The sequence below is a fragment of the Takifugu flavidus genome, chromosome 3 (assembly GCF_003711565.1).
Source record: "Takifugu flavidus isolate HTHZ2018 chromosome 3, ASM371156v2, whole genome shotgun sequence".
In the NCBI taxonomy this organism is placed as follows: domain Eukaryota; kingdom Metazoa; phylum Chordata; class Actinopteri; order Tetraodontiformes; family Tetraodontidae; genus Takifugu; species Takifugu flavidus.
The window spans coordinates 12,148,197-12,163,933 of NC_079522.1; the positions used below are offsets into that span (position 1 = coordinate 12,148,197).

The 15,737-nt window shown below is 45.5% G+C and overlaps 3 protein-coding genes across 4 annotated transcripts; 1 reads left to right on the forward strand and 2 right to left on the reverse strand.

Moving 5' to 3' along the window:
* The first annotated feature begins 315 nt into the window (after nt 1-315).
* Nucleotides 316-2,527, forward strand: LOC130522727 (receptor activity-modifying protein 1-like). Its single transcript, XM_057027402.1, has 3 exons — nt 316-508; nt 1,378-1,516; nt 2,032-2,527. Exons 1-3 carry the CDS (start codon nt 460-462, stop codon nt 2,285-2,287), a joined length of 444 nt encoding a protein of 147 aa, XP_056883382.1. The 5' UTR covers nt 316-459; the 3' UTR covers nt 2,288-2,527.
* Nucleotides 2,528-2,533: 6 nt separating this feature from the next.
* si:ch211-93g23.2 (uncharacterized protein LOC100005086 homolog) lies at nt 2,534-4,625 on the reverse strand. Its single transcript, XM_057027401.1, has 6 exons — nt 4,433-4,625; nt 3,867-4,027; nt 3,536-3,749; nt 3,361-3,464; nt 3,084-3,221; nt 2,534-3,004 (listed from the first exon to the last, which is right to left on the reverse strand). Exons 1-6 carry the CDS (start codon nt 4,538-4,540, stop codon nt 2,908-2,910), a joined length of 822 nt encoding a protein of 273 aa, XP_056883381.1. The 5' UTR covers nt 4,541-4,625; the 3' UTR covers nt 2,534-2,907.
* A 1,602-nt stretch (nt 4,626-6,227) lies between these two features.
* Nucleotides 6,228-12,852, reverse strand: osbpl11 (oxysterol binding protein-like 11). Of its 2 annotated transcripts, none has more exons than XM_057027400.1 (13): nt 12,271-12,851; nt 11,907-11,975; nt 11,650-11,825; nt 11,370-11,449; nt 10,782-10,970; nt 10,327-10,525; nt 9,469-9,614; nt 9,200-9,340; nt 8,442-8,910; nt 8,053-8,239; nt 7,775-7,957; nt 7,516-7,669; nt 6,228-7,002 (listed from the first exon to the last, which is right to left on the reverse strand). In XM_057027400.1, exons 1-13 carry the CDS (start codon nt 12,384-12,386, stop codon nt 6,946-6,948), a joined length of 2,166 nt encoding a protein of 721 aa, XP_056883380.1. In that variant the 5' UTR covers nt 12,387-12,851; the 3' UTR covers nt 6,228-6,945. The 2 variants fall into 2 exon arrangements, with proteins under 2 accessions (XP_056883380.1, XP_056883379.1); XM_057027399.1 differs by lacking the exon at nt 6,228-7,002 and adding an exon at nt 7,149-7,450 and having other exon boundaries at nt 12,271-12,852.
* Nucleotides 12,853-15,737: the final 2,885 nt, after the last annotated feature.

Here is a 15,737-nt window from a genome sequence, read left to right on the forward strand (position 1 = left end):
TAGAATGAATTCCAAAGCGATATGAAGAAACAGTCATTTACAAAATAAATTCAGATCGTCCTTTCAGGCTCTCGTAGAAACGTTCTAACACATGGAGGGGACCCTACTCAACATTCATTTACACAACCTGAAAGTGGCAAACACTATAAAAGCATGTTTTGTGTGTATTTCTTTGCATTTGGAGCCGTAGGTTTAGAATCCCACATGCTGGACCTTTAAGTCATGCGGCGAATTCACTGGCAGGAGGTCTGTCATCTGTTTTGTCCCCAGTGTGAGCAGCTCCACGCTGTAGAAGGATCAGATGTCAGTGTCTATGATTGGCGCTGCGCTGAGGGAAGGAGGCAGCCACAGTGGAAGGTCAAGGGGCTCGTCAGACGCACGCCACGAGCTGTTTTGAATAGGTTTGCTAGTTAGAAGAATGAGGTGTGCGTAGCTGAGGAAGGGAGCACGGCCTTCAGCATGGAGAGAACGTCGCTGCTTAAAGCTGGATTCATGTTGTGGATGGCAGGTGAGTATTCGCGGGAGTGAGTTAGTTCTGTCCGGACAGCTTGAACTTTGCTAAATATAGCTCACTTCCATGGCGATGTTTCATTCTCGGACGCTAAAGTCAGAAATGTTGTGATTAATCTTGTGTGTGAATGCAGTGGAATGATAGATTTGTCAGGCCCCTCAAAATAAATGTGTGCTAATATTAGCCAAGGATGCACTGTGATGAAGAGGGACAAAAGGAGTGACAAATAGTCCTTGAGCGTATCTAAAATAAATAATCAAATATTAAAAAGATTGTGCCAACATGAGTGCAATTAAGAAAATCCAAAACTGTTCCTGTGCCTGCAAATCCTGTTGCATTCAGACATGTTTACGGTGTTCTTGGGGTACACAGGCTGATCATGTGACCCCCTCCCCCGTCTTTGTATAGCCTTTTATTGAGGCTTCCATATGCAACCTTCCTGCGGGCGCTCCAGAGCGCCATCTGGGGTCGACCAAACACGGCGGGGCCTTATCACGGCGGCGCAGGTGCAGATCCGCCACCTTTCTCCGACCTGTTTGTTCCACGGGGGGTCTCCCAGCTTAAGCTGCCTCTCCTGGTGTTACATTCAGGTGCAGGTCCGGCAGGGCGAGCCCGCCTCCATATTAGGACGGGGTTTAGACGCATTTGTGATGGGAACAAATGCGATTGTGACTCCTAATTAAAATTCTTTGTTGGAGCCTGATGGAGGGTCTGATGGGAACAGCCAGGACTTGACCTTGTGTGTGGGAATGATCCAGATTGACAGAGCGGTTCTATTGGATCTCTGCAGACGTTGAATGTCTGAGTTAGCGTTTAGCTCCCGGGCCTTAAATTGTTGTTTTTACTTTTTTATTTTCGACTTTTAGCTCATGTTCTTCCACTGGTGTCTGGCTGCAACAGAAGTCTGTATGAGAGGACGATCCACGATCTCTGCCTGGCCAACTTCAGGTTGGACTTGGGAGGACTGGATCCAGGCCTGTGGTGCAGTTGGCCAGACACCATGAAGTGAGTACAGTGGAATTCTCAGAATCATCCTTAAAACCTACCAAAACCAGAGGAATAGGTCTGGAGATAGCTTTTAGATGTTTTGAACCTCAGACCAATGGAAAAATATCGTGCTGGTCGAATTCAAGCTAATATCAGGTCCAATTCGTGATGTGTTCAATTATTTCTGTAAGTGCGTTTGTAAGCCTGATGAGTCACGTGGATTTATCTGAAATGAAAGAAGGAAAGCCTCCTGAGCATTAGGCCACCGAGAACAGGATTCACCCTGGTATGAAGGCAGCAATGCATGAGAAGACCAGAATGTATTTAATTTCCCCTGCCCTCGACCACCTATCGGCTATATTTAGATCTGGTAAGTCCACTGGTAATTTTAGAAATCCCTTTTTCCGACGACAGGAATCCCCTCACACTCTGAGAGGACATTTCAAAGACACCCGGAGAGAGTTTCAGTGACAGGAGACAGCCTTTTTCTTTCAGACGCATTATTTAGAGCTGCGTGTTGTCGCCCCCTGCAGGATATACGAGGACCTGACAAACTGCACCCACCAGGTGGCCCACAGGGTGGGCTGCTTCTGGCCGAACCAGATGGTCGACCGCTTCTTCATGCAGATTCACCGCAGCTACTTCCACAACTGCGCCCTGACCGGACGGCTCATCCACGACCCACCCCCAAGCATTCTGGCGCCGTTCATCGCCGTCCCAGTGCTGGTCACCCTGCTCATGACGGCCCTGATGGTGTGGCGGAGTAAACGCACGGAGGGGGTGTTGTAGGGAGCAGATTCTGCGTTACGGCTGCTTGTAAATAAGTTCTAGGTTTGGACTCGTTGCAGGGACAGAAAACGTTGCGATTAAGTCACGACATTACTGACGCGCCATCAGAAGGCCGACGCTAATCCGGCGATCTGTAGTAAATTTGATGCACTTACCTGAGACTATTTTTTATCATTTTGGCATTAGAATTAAACTAAAACAGAAATAAAGACAATGTGAAGGAAAAAAACACACGTAAAACCCTCGTTCATAAGTTGCTTTTACTCTTTGGGAACTATGGAATTGATCGGGGAAAACTGCCATTGAATGACGAACCGGCTTTTGAACTTCATTCACAGTTTGGGATCACCTTATTATTATGTATTATATTGTTATTCGATGTGACAACTGTTTGATGTGTTCTTGAGAATCGAAAAGTGCTCAACATGGGTGTGACATTATTTCCCATCTCTGATGGGGACGTCGAGCGATCGTCCTAAAACGTGCGCTAACAAGATGAGTTAATAGCTACCAGCTACAGATGTCACATCCAAGCTAAGGGAGAATCTTTTTTTTAGTTTTTTTTTTAATCTTAACTATATATTATTTGTAAGACGTTTTGAGACTTTTCCAGGACTTCATCAGTCAGATGAAGGCTTCCGTGCAAACCAGTAGAAGTACTTGACAATCACCGTGAGCTCGGTGTCAGGAGAAGACACCTTCATGGCGGACATCAACCTGAAATGGCAGAGAATCGTAGGCAGGGACGGTTTGGACGCAGCCCCCTTTCCCCCTCCGTGCGAGGGGCCCGACTCACCTGCTCTGGATGTCGTCCGAGAGACCTTTGGCCTCAGCGGGGTTGTTTCGAAGCATTCTCTGGTAGGAGGAGAAGGTCTCCACCATCTTGATGTATCCACCCAGCGTCAAGGTGTTCTTAACCAAGAGGCTCTCGTTCCTGGAGGTGAAAAGAAACAATCAAATCCTCCATCGTTTCATCAGAGCTGATGGAGAAGAGGCGTGGAGGTCGCGTGGAGGGGGGGGGACCTCGGTGTGACTTCAGTGTGAGGCGGGGGCACACTGAGCGAGACACTCACCACTCTTTGTCTGGATACGAACAGGAGTCAAACATGTCGGCGTAGATCTTCTCGGAGCTCGATCCAAGGTAGGGATCTCGGAAAGGAAGCAAGGCGGCATAAAACTGAGGGGAAAGTGAGCGGTGGCTTATCTTTGTCTTCAGAAAGTTGCTAGAGGTTTGAGACTCGGATGTACCTCTTTACAGATGGCATTCAGCTCGGTGGAGACGTCTCCGTATTCTAGATCCATGTTCATGGAGTAGCTCAGGAGAGCCAGGCAGCCTCCGGGCCTGAGCACCCTGTCGGCCTCCACGAGGAACTTCCGTCGCTCGAACCAATGAGCCGCCGTCATGGCCGTCACCAGATCCACCTCACCTGGACCAAAAGGGAGCTCTTCCGCAGGACCTTGGCTGAGGGACAGAGGCCCACTTTACAATCATCTCATAATTATTGTCATTATTCAACACAATTTTTAGAGAAGGAAAGTCTACAATGTAGACTAATTGGCGTCCTCAGACACATTTAACCTGTATGACACATTTGGAGGGTTGGTTTTGGTCAGAGCCATCTCCAGCTGGGCGGGGCTGACGTCGATCCCGACTACCTTGGTGAAGTACGGCGCCAAGAGTACGGTACCCTGGCCTGGACCGCAGCCCACGTCCACAGCAAGCTGGAGCCGTTCTGTGGTCTGCAAGGACGGATTTTACGCAGGCATTTTAATATTATGGGATGTTTCGCGGTACTGATAGTGGTTTGCAGGAGCGCTGCAGATGTGACCTGTTGGAGGGTTAAATGGTTGTCATGGTGAACCAACCTTGCAAATAGGCTGATCCTAGTGGGCAAAGTGTCTACTTATACTGGTTATGTATAAACACACATAAATATTAGCGCGCTTACCTTTGAAACTTTCGGGATTTGTTATTAAAAGTTAATATTACATACTGCATCCCGAGAAAATGTCAGAAAAGTCATTCATTGTTGTTGTTGTTTTTTATCGTGTATGATTTTTATGCTTGAATGCTCATAGTAATAATGATGCAGCAGTGCGGTAGTTGGGAGATTCGAGTTCATTCGAGTTGTTCTATGTCTTTACCTTTTGGTTGACGAACTTCAGAATCCTGCTGATTAGGTCCTGCGGTGCCACTCTGAACTGCAGGTACGCAGCCGCGTGATCTTTGCCCTCAAACCGACGTACGGCCATAATTCTGACTGACCGTCCCAGTCCGGACCAGCACTTGCACGCTGTCACCTTGTTCACCCTGCGAGCCGGACTGGGAACAGCCAATCAGACGTGGCCAAAGCTGGGCAACAGCTGACCGGACTCTCGATTCTGATTGGCTGATGAGCCCAGGGCCCGCCTGTGTGCCCGAGGCTTCGACAGGAATTTAAATTACGAACCTTTCATATGGAAATTTCGATTGTTCTTGTGACGGAAACGCCCCATTTTTGTTAATAGGGACAGAAACCTCCGGGTTCTTTTGCTTTTATTTTGTGTACACGATGTCACGTGCCGTCCAATTAAAAAGTCCGTCAAATGTGTCAAAATATCTGGTCTCAGCAGAAAATAAGAAACAATGTTTTTTCCCCCCAGAAGAACCTGAACCACACCTGTATCGCAGCAGGTGGGATTATTGTCGCATAAATATTTCGCATAATGATTTTGCTTTTGGGGGGCAGAAATACTCTAGAGGAAATATTAATAGCTGCAGTCCATCAACCTATTTCTTAAAAGGAAGTGTTCATTATGCTACTTCGAGAGAGCAACTGATGGAGGATGACTTTTCAAAGGAAATATTTATTTACGTGATAATGCAGGACATGTAAAGTCAATAGATATGTCCAGTACTGCTAAGGGAGGAGCTGCAGGTGGTGACAGACTCCACCCAGACCTTTTCTGGGATCTGCTGACCTGTGACCAGGAAGCACCAGCGATATATCGAGGAAGATCTGGAATTAATTTTTATTTGTTTGCACACAAAATTGTGGCAGCCACCCATAATAAAGCTGCTTTATTACTGTTGTAGTATGATGTGAATTCTTCATACCGAAAAAACAAGCACCGGGAGAAAAGGGACAATTGTTCCAGCTGCCTACTGGCTGCAGTACATTCAATAAAATCACGGTAGGAGGTTTGAATCACCATGAGATTATTGCCTAGTCAAATATTCCTGATATGCCACAATGCTGTACAAATTTTCTTTTATCTGTTGGTTCGGGAATCTTAGTTTAAGTTCTAGGAATGCTCTTTCCAAAATAGTGAACGTTAGTAGTAAAATTTTGGGTGTCCCGCTAAGTAGCCTCACTGACTTGTATAATAGAGAGGTGCTGAGGAAGGCCAAATCTATACTAGCAGTTGGTCCCCACCCCCTTCACTGAGTTCCAGATTCTTCCTTCTGGGTCTCGGTTCACATTTCCTGCTATAAAGAGCAATAGATTTAGGAGATCATTCATTCCCGCTGCCATTTCCCTGCTAAACTCAGGTCCAGGAGGCAGATAGCAGCATTGGAATCCTATTGGGACTACTGTTGTAAATGAGGATGATGACGGTCACCTAGGGTTTTGATGTGCTGGTGATTATGATGATGGTGACATAGGTGTTGATGGCGTCTTTCATGGTTCTGACTATTGTACTGATCTTGGCTATCTCATGTATTGTCTGATGTCTTTTTTTGTTGAACTGTATAGGTAAATGTGTGTTGGGGTTGTAATATCAACCTGCCATTCTTTATTTTCCAATTTCCAAATATAGTTACAAAGATAAACTTTCACGCGCTTAAACTAAATTCTTCACCAACTATTACGTGTAACACGTGGCCAGATTTGATTAGCTGCCACTTGAGTGAGTTGTGTGTGTAAATGCACTTGAGGACAATTACCAACTGGAATGATTTCCTTTAAAGTTCTCACTTTTTTAATGAACAAAGGTTTGAAGTAGATGAGACACACTTTGTTACATTCTGTCGTGCACCGATCAACATCATGCAACACGTGAGCAAGGATGCAGTGTCGTTACAATTGAAATGTAATCGAATCACACGCGTAACTGCAGGAAAGCACAAGTTTAAAAAAAAGGTTTGTATTTGTTCAAGCATAAAATATTCATACAGTCCGCCATTTTTAAAGAGTTTTAAATGATGACGGTAGTTACTCATTCAACAGCTAAGTCCAAGTTACAACAGTTGTGTTGCATTATCACGTTGTGAGGCAACAGCGCAGTGATTAAGTTTACCCGCTCTTATGGATCTTAAAAAAAAAAATCATCAGAAGCTCAACCGAAGTGTAATAATACCGCTTTAAAAAAGAAAGCTTCATCAACAAAACCCCATCATAGAACCTCATTCGTCAAACTATCGTAAGGCTGCATAAATACAGAACTGTCAACTGTACAAGAATGTGCTTTCACTGAAAAAAAAAGGATCAGCACTACAAAATCTTGTACGTTGAGGCTTTGTGAAGGTCATGTGAGGGATCAGAGGATGTGTCGTTGCTCTCCGTCTCCCTATGTTGCAATGTCTGCAAATCAGTGCCCACCAATAACCATCAACCACGAGTGACGACGCACGCGCACATTCCTGAAGCTGGAGCAACATCCAAGGAGTGAGGCAACTAGGACTTGAAGGCAGAGTTCTTCCATAGTGGTTTGTGGTACATCCAGCCTTCCCCCTGCAGAAGGAGCAACGTGTCAAACCCGTTTTCACATGATCAATAGCCCCTAGGGGGCGCTTCTGGTAGTTTCTCCCAATATTATGGTTATTTACACTTTGACTTATACTGTCTAATATGAATTGCAAATCAATCAGGAAAGCATGCACAGTTGTGTGGTGTACTTTTATAGGTACGTTCACAAATTTACAACCCATAACATGAGGCAGGCAGAGAGGGAGAAAGTGATGGTTTGAGGATATTGAGAAGCAGAGTGACACGGTTTGGACATATCCAGAGGGCCAGTTAATGTATTTGTAGAGAGACGCTGAGTAAGGAACTGCTCAGCAGGAGACCTAAGACTAGACATGTGCACCTAATTAGATAGGACATGAATTATGGTGAGAAAAGAGGATGTCCTCGGGGGAAATGCAGGATGATACGCTGTGGCGACCCCTTGAGGAAGAAGCTGACAGAAGAAAACAAGTAATATGAGGTTCTTAGAGTTCCCATTAATTTAGATAAAGTGCTCACGTCATTGTCAAAGTGTCGGGTCCTCCAGGGGGTTTCAGTCTCAGCACGGTGCCTCTCCTCCGTCCTCTGCCTCTCCTCCAGAAGCCTTTTGTGCTCAGTGGCTTTCTCAATGTCCTTCTCCCGTAAAGATGCGGTCACATTCTGCCACAGGCGCCTGAAACGCAGAGAAATTGGTTTATTGGTAAGAAACCACAGAACACTCGGGCTTTGGATTCTTGCCCCGCAACATGATGAAAGGAAATCCCTCCATTGCTCTGACCTGGACTCTGTCGGGCCCTGCTTCTCAATCGGCCTGACTCTCTTCTTGGTGACAGGCAACTTGGTGACATCCACCAGCTTTGTCTCCCCGCTGGTGTAGCTGAACTCCAACACACCATTCCACTCACCCTGCACACGGCAGAACACCGTGTTGGTGCTGTTGTGCCTCACCTCCGCCGTTACCCTGAATTAAGTTGATAACAGGGTTACATTTGATTGGAGCAGGTGTTCGAATTTGTAGCCGAGGCTGCGGAAGACACGAGCCTGCCGGGGACTCACTTGTGCAACTTGCCACCATAAAATGGTTTGGTCTGGAAGGTGATGACGGCCGAGTAGCCCGACTTGGCGCAGGTGATGTTGACTTTGCCGCCTAGTTCTACCCAGGGGACGGTGAGGATGGAGCGGGCGTACGCACAGGGTAGCGTGAACGTGTACTCCTCATCGTGCTCCAGCAAATGCAAACATCCTGCAGATGAAGCCAACCGACAGGAGGGTGATGAATCAATCGTGAAAAGTATTTACACCTTTAATATACAACTGCTCTACTTTATTGACAGACACTTGCTTTCACACTGGAGCGCTCGAATAAAAGACAATCTAAAATCCTTTTTATGTCGTTCGCTGACTACATTTTCCTGAAAGAGACTACGGGACATAAAAAGGCTAACCTTCTCCGATCATGGACACACCGATGGACATTCCCATGAACTTGCTCTTGGTCCACACGTGTGTGTTCACACACATCCGCCTCTCCTGGCATTCAGCATAGAATCCAGAGACGGGTGGATGGTGGGACACCTGCTCTGCCACAAAGCGCAGCAGATATGGGTCCTGGCTAGAGGCTGTGGCAGATGGGTCTGGACTTCCTTGTAAGGAATCCTTGGAGCCTTCCATGTTCCTGGGGACTGTCCAGGAGCAGTGAAAGGTTTCTCCAATTATTGGATTGTAGGGCTTCTTGGCAATGGAGCCCTTGCGTCCTTCGTGGAATGACGTGAGGTAGTACTCCACAAAGCGGACCATGCGGTCCTCTGGGGTGCTGCCGTCCGTGATGGCCACAAAGAGGTCCGGGTGTGACATGAAGTCAGCGTACATCTCCAGCAGGGAGCGCTTCTCTAGGATGAAGGTGGGGAGGACCACCTGGATGGTGAGTCAAAACAATCCAGGAAACATGATAACTGTTAGCATAACATTAACTAACAATCTAAAGTCCATTATTGTCGCGGTATTAAAACCAAACTGAACTGAATAGATGTTTCTTGATATTCTGCTGTACCTTGTCAAAGAAAACCTACTGCCATAAAATTCTAAAACGTTCACCTAGGTTGGAACAATTCAAGTCACAATGACCAATGAGAGAAAGTTGTTGGAACCGCTGGTGGTGCCGGGGGGGTTGTATTGCAGTAGCTTTAGGTGGAACTCTACCCACCCGTGTGAGGTCCATGCCCAGCTTCAACTGTGACAGCAGGTGTAAGATAACACTGCGCTCTTCCTCCACAGCACCCAGGTCCTCCTCCTCATCCGTGAAACTGTCCTCCACTTCATCTTCTGCGCTGATGTCTTCCTGTTCCTGAGACGAAGACATGGTGAGCAACAGGTGAAACGCTGAAAGTAACCTGACACACAGGGGACAATCATTTCTGCAAACCATCTCGACTTCAACCTCTGGATCTGCAGCTGGGGCTTCTGTGTTCTTACCCCAGAGAAGCTGGAAAACTCTGTGCTGTTCAGGTCCAGGCGCGTCCCCTCCAACGCCCCCTCATCTGTCGTGAAGCTTCCCAGAGAGCCACTGCCGTTCTTCAGGAGGTCCGGCAGCTTGGGCTCCAGCCACTCGATTGTAGGTCCTGCCATGGACAGAGAGCACACAGCAGCACTTTTAGAGGTCCTTAGGAACTCACCCGCCACCCTCCGAAGAACTCTCAGTCATCCGTGGGTCTGCACCCAGCCCTCCATTCACCCAAAAAGCCTCACAAAAACTCGTCTGGTGGGTGGCCAGATGGCAATTCTTCAGCCAGCTGCCCTTAAATGTAACCTTACTCCTCCTGCGATCAGAGTATCGGGATACTCTGTCTCAACTGACGGAAGGGATCCACATGCTTTGATTGGTTCAACCTTTTCCGTATGTACGTGACAAGGTGGGCTGAGCTTATACACATTCACCTGGATCGGATTGGTTACCGAAGTTAGCCGGGCCTCATGAAAAATACATAGTAACGAGATCTGTTGCGAAAAAGTGGGCCACGGCTTTGACATTTTCCGATTTAAAATCATTCCTAAAGAGAAAGGCTCCAGATAAAAGAGCACCTGTTAATGATTACAAACTCTCCCTCATGATCTGTAGCTGCCCTCTGTTCTGTTCTGCCCACACCGTGTTGCAAATGGACATTTTAACCATGTGATGTCTTGTTACCAAAAAAAGCAGATGTTACAGATTGCTACAGTTTACCTTCAATACAGCAAAACAACTCCACACACTGAGCAATTCATTGTTTGGTAGTGAGAAATTTGCTCATTTACTCTTGCAACCTAAACATAAAAAAAACTCATTTCACTGACCTCCGAGGGAACTCCTCTGCCTGGCAACCTGCTGCAGGTGCAGGATCTGCAGGCACTCGTTAAGGCAGTTCATCGTCGCCATGGAGGTGGCCTTGAGCATCAGCAGATCCTGGTCTAAAGGGGAAAGGCCCGTGGATGACGGCAAGCCCTCGATACTCTGGATCAGGTCCCTGTGCTGTCCCTGGGCCTGGCTCATCATCTGTAAATCAATATCATCGGAAACTCAAATTCGACACACTCACAGTTATTATTATTCATTTTTGTTAGTGGGGAATTTGGGCGAGCGCCCTCTTGTGGACAACCTTACAAGTGTCAAAATGAACCCACGTGTTTGTTTGCAAAACACCTCATGTGTCTTACGCCAGCTACCAGATGACTTGCAGGAACATATGTTCTGTCTTGCACCCCACAATACTGACTGTAAAGGCTAAACATTAAAGGAGATTTTGCTGTACCTCTCTGGCCTCCAGCAGATGGTCAGGCAGCAGGGACCTCTTGCTGGAGTACAACGATGACCCCTTGTGGGTATGTGACCAGCTGAATAAAGAAGCGGGGTTTTGGTTGGACCGGTGTACTAACATGGGGGAGCTGCTGCTGCCCTGAGACGCCATTGAGTAGCTCCGGGACTTTGGAGGGGGGTTGCTCTGTGTGATGTAAACATTTTTGTTAGAACTTGGACCTTTGCATCTATGGGCAACTTCTACAAAAGGATGGAGATTATGTTTTAAGAAAACAGGAAGAAAAACTTTTCAGGTCTTTTTCCACCTATCTGAATAAATAATAAGTTGAGTTTCTTAACAATTAATGGTGGTAATTAAATCTTTTAGATGCAGTATATGAGGGACAAGCATGCATCTAAAAATATATGATCGTTCAGACCCATATCTATTCTGTTCTAAGATTTGTATTTTGCACATTCTTAAACTGTCAAAACAAAATGGAACTGAGTACAGCAAAAGAACGAAAGCGAAGGGATCAATAATGGACATTGTGCCCAGCTGTAAATATGCCCTCATGAAAACATTCAACACACACCATCATACCTTGCCCATGGCCTCTGTGTGGTGCTGTGTGCAGATCTGCAGTCTGCTCACCCAGTGTTGCCTCTCTTTGGCATCAGAGGCTGTGAGACAAAAACAAAAAAAGAAGAGCATAAAAAGCTTATTACCCTTGCAAAAGGACAACCTGACGCCGCATCAATTCCTGAATGCCATCACAGAAGCGAGAGCAATACTGAGTACATTTGATGGACAGCGGTGAGTGTTGAGGCCTGACGGTACGGCTGACGAGTTACATGAATGTTGGCAGGTAGGTAGCACCCACCCCTGAGCTTGTACTGTTCCCCGCTGATGGCATTGACGGTGAAGGTGTGTGAATCCTCGTCGCTCGGGGAGATGACCGCCCCAGCCAATGGGAGCATCCCACGTGGTTTCTGGGGTCGCGACTGCTCATTGACGAAATACTCCAGCAGGCCGGACTCATTGTTCAGGACAAAAAACCTGAAATCATCCAGCAACCATCATGTCAGCATCCCTCTCTGATAAAAATAAAATAAAAATTATATCTATATATAAGCACACCTGTACTGCCAGCCTGTTACAAGATTGGTGTATTTCATAAGGTATCCATCAATATTCTCCATGTGGTCGCTGTCAGGCAAACAACAAACAAAGAAACACTTGTTAAAATACTTTCGTTGACACACCCAGAAACATATTAGCTGCACTCCTAATTCAACCTTGGAACTTTATTGAGTGGGGCTCTCCTAGATTGAGCAATACATTTCACAACTCGAATAAGTGAGATAATGAAGCCAGAACAAAATCACAAAGTGACTAATATAACAAAATAACTGCGGTGACACATTAACAACGTAACTGACACACATGGAAATAGAGGGGGCAAACTAGCCTGGATATGTGCGTTAGCAGAACAATTACTCACCTGTACTGCCAGCTTTTAGCGGTTGCTCTCCCCGAGCCTGGGGTCCTGTTTTGGGGAAACACATCCAGCTTGCCTTCGTTTTCAGCGGTCCGTAATGTGGTGGATTCCCCTTGCATAGTCAGAGGCGACAGAGCCTGTCTTCAGTAATAACTCGGCTAGCTAGCTCTAAGCTAACCTGTCAAGCTTGTTAAGTCACCACGGATTCCGTGTTAAAGTGGACGCGTCTCTTTTAAAACAGGAAACAAAACACCGGGTCCATAGTTTGTTGGACAGCTATCCAAAGCTGGCTGACAAGAGCAAATTTGAGGTGATAAAACATTGCATTATCTGACAGTTAAGCGCGTATCAAGATAGCTTGTTTGCTAGTTGTGCTGATATTTACTGCTTCGGCAACGATCATGTGACTCGCTCGCGAGGTCACACCTCCAATAGATTAGGTGCCTATTAAATTAATAATAAATATATACCAAGGTTTTAAAAAATAACTTTGTTGATAATCTTCATGAAAGAAAATGAAAGTCCTTTTAGAAATTAAAAGTGCTGAGAGTCTGGCTGCGGACCTCCGGCTTCGGGTCACTTCCGGTGGAGGCTCCACGCTCAGGCCGCTTCCGTCATCGCCACAGATATAAATGATGATACAAAATTAACGTTATCATAAATCAGTCTTCAAACTAATGATTTTCCTGTTTTGTTCCTAACAAACGACAGACATGACATAAGTAGGTTAGGCCCAGTTCAGGTATAAATTGCATTTGAGTATAATTATATTATTGTTATTCTTATCAATAACATTATTATTATGGCTGTTATTATTGTTAGCAGTTGATCCTCAATGACCAAAGCTGCCGGCTTTTGTTTCACCACTGTTTATTACTGAACCTTACCTTGGGCTCTGCCCTGGTGCAACCTGGATAACAACTATAAGTTCATCACCTCTGTAACCTCTAAGCTTCTTACCCGATCTCAACTTGGAATAATGTAAAATCCAGCCGGACCCATCTGCGCCTTCCATACTACCATTGTTATTGCTATTAGAGAAGAACATGAATAACGCTGTTCACTATTCAATTTCAATTCAATTCAATTCAATCTTTATTTATATGGCACTTTTCATACACTAGGTAGCACAAAGTGCCTCACAAAGAATAAAAACAGCAAAGAGAACAAGAGAATCAAGAAAAGGACAGACACACACATGCATACAACACACTTACACACACACCCACACACATAAACAAGCTGAGGCAAGCTGAGACATGGCTGGGCACCGAGACCTGAGGCGAAGGAGACGCCACCTTTGGAGGTCCACCAGGCCGAGGGAGGTCACGGTCCGTGACCACAGGTGGACCGGAGGCTCCACACCAAAGCACAGAGCCCCCTAACCACCCAGGCCAGAGTCGACAATGGGACAGCACCCCCAGCGGTAGACCGGAAACATCTCCCAGCCTGGCAGGCCCCCATGAGGAAACACCATGAGGAAACACTGGAGCTAAAAACTGAAGGACTGAAACAGTAAATGGGATAAAAGGTATAAAAGCTAAAAACTAAGGAACTAACAATTGAAGGAGTAAAACAGTACTAAGACTAAAACAGACTGAAACAGTAAATGGGATAAAAGGTGTAAAGACTGAAAACTGAGAAACTAAGAACTGAGGGAGTAAAACAGTAAAAGTATCAAGTAAAATAAGGATAAGACATAAAAAAGCATGAGGACATAAAAGAAATTAAAAATAATCAGAAAATCAGTTAAAGGCCTGATTAAAAAGGTGTGTCTTGAGCCTCTTTTTAAAAATCTCAACAGTCTCTGCGGCCCTGAGGTTCTCGGGCAGGCTGTTCCACAGGACCATAATAACAGAAGGCCGCTTCCCCGTGCGTTTTAGAGCTTACTTGTGGAATGGTTAAAAGGCCGGTGCCGGAGGACCTCAGAGTCCGCGAGGGTTGATAGAATAAAAGCATGTCTGATAAATAAGTCGGCCCAAGACCATTAAGACATTTAAAAACTAATAAAAGAACCTTAAAATCGATCCTGAAATGCACGGGTAGCCCATGCAGCGATTCTAAAACTGGTGTGATGTGCTCCCGCCCTCTGGTCCTCATCAGCACTCGTGCAGCTGAGTTTTGTAATAATTGTAGGTTAGAAATGCTCTTTTCTGGAAGACCAGAGAGCAGGGCATTACAATAATCTAAACAACAAGAGATAAAAGCGTGCATCAGCACCTCCGTGCTGGCCTGAGAGAGAAACGGGCGGACTCTGGCTATATTCTTCAGGTGGTAAAAACCTACCTTTGTTATGTTTTTGATGTGTGGGACAAAGCTAAGCTCAGAGTCAAGGATCACACCCAGATTTTTTACAGATTGAGATGGCTTAAAATCTTTTAATTCTGGTACAAGTTTCTCTCTCTGACCTTCAGGACCAATGACTAAGACTTCTGTTTTGTCCTGGTTGAGCTGTAGGAAGTTTTCTGCCATCCATGACTGGATATCTAGAATACAGTTAAAAAGGGCATCAACTGGCCCTGTGTCATCAGGAGCCACGGCGATGTACAGCTGCGTATCATCAGCATGTAAAGATTAAAAAGGGTTGGACCTAAAATTGACCCTCGGGGAACCCCACATTTTGTCTCATGGATTCTCGAGGAGCATGTATCCATACTTACAAAGAAGCTTCGATCAGTAAGGTAGGAGGTGAACCAGTTAAGAACAGTACCAGAGAGGCCGACCAGGTTCTTTAGTCTATTCAATAAAATATGGTGGTCTACTGTATCAAAGGCGGTGGTCAGATCCAGTAGAACCAACACCGTGAGCTTTTTGTTATCTAGGTTACACCTGATGTCATTTAAAATCTTTAAAAGGGCTGTCTCTGTACTGTGGTTCATCCTAAAACCAGACTGATGCCTCTCTAAAATGTCGTTTGAGTTTAATAAATCATTCACTTGGTTAAAAACTAGTAATTATTGAGCCATGTTCACTAGCAGGCTCTCTCCTGCTTTGCTGGAAGTTGACCTTGATAATATACTTACGAAAATGTAAGAAACATAATACTTTTTTACAAAAAAAAAAATAGCATCAGAGTATCAAGTGCACTAAACTTTATTCTTAAACATGCAGACAGAAAAGTTTATTAAACTGTGGCGTTAAGTAGCTATCAAACACTTACGGTACATGAATCGTAGAAAGGTCTAACTGATCAATTACTGCACTCTATGGTCTGTTTTTCTGTGTAACAGGCCCTTGTTTGGGACCGTTTGACCTTTTCCATTAGTTCTGCTTCCAGACGTAGTTTATAAATTCGTGATATTTAACCAGAACTCAAAGTAAGCAGCTCTGTAATAAGTGGCATAGAGAGCTGCTGAAGAAGAGAGCTCTTGCTCTAGGCTGCACACCGAAACCGAGAGTTTTAGGCGGTTACCAGAGTTTTTCCATCTAAAAAAAACGTGATTTCCTGGCCTTACAGTGGTGTGCAATTA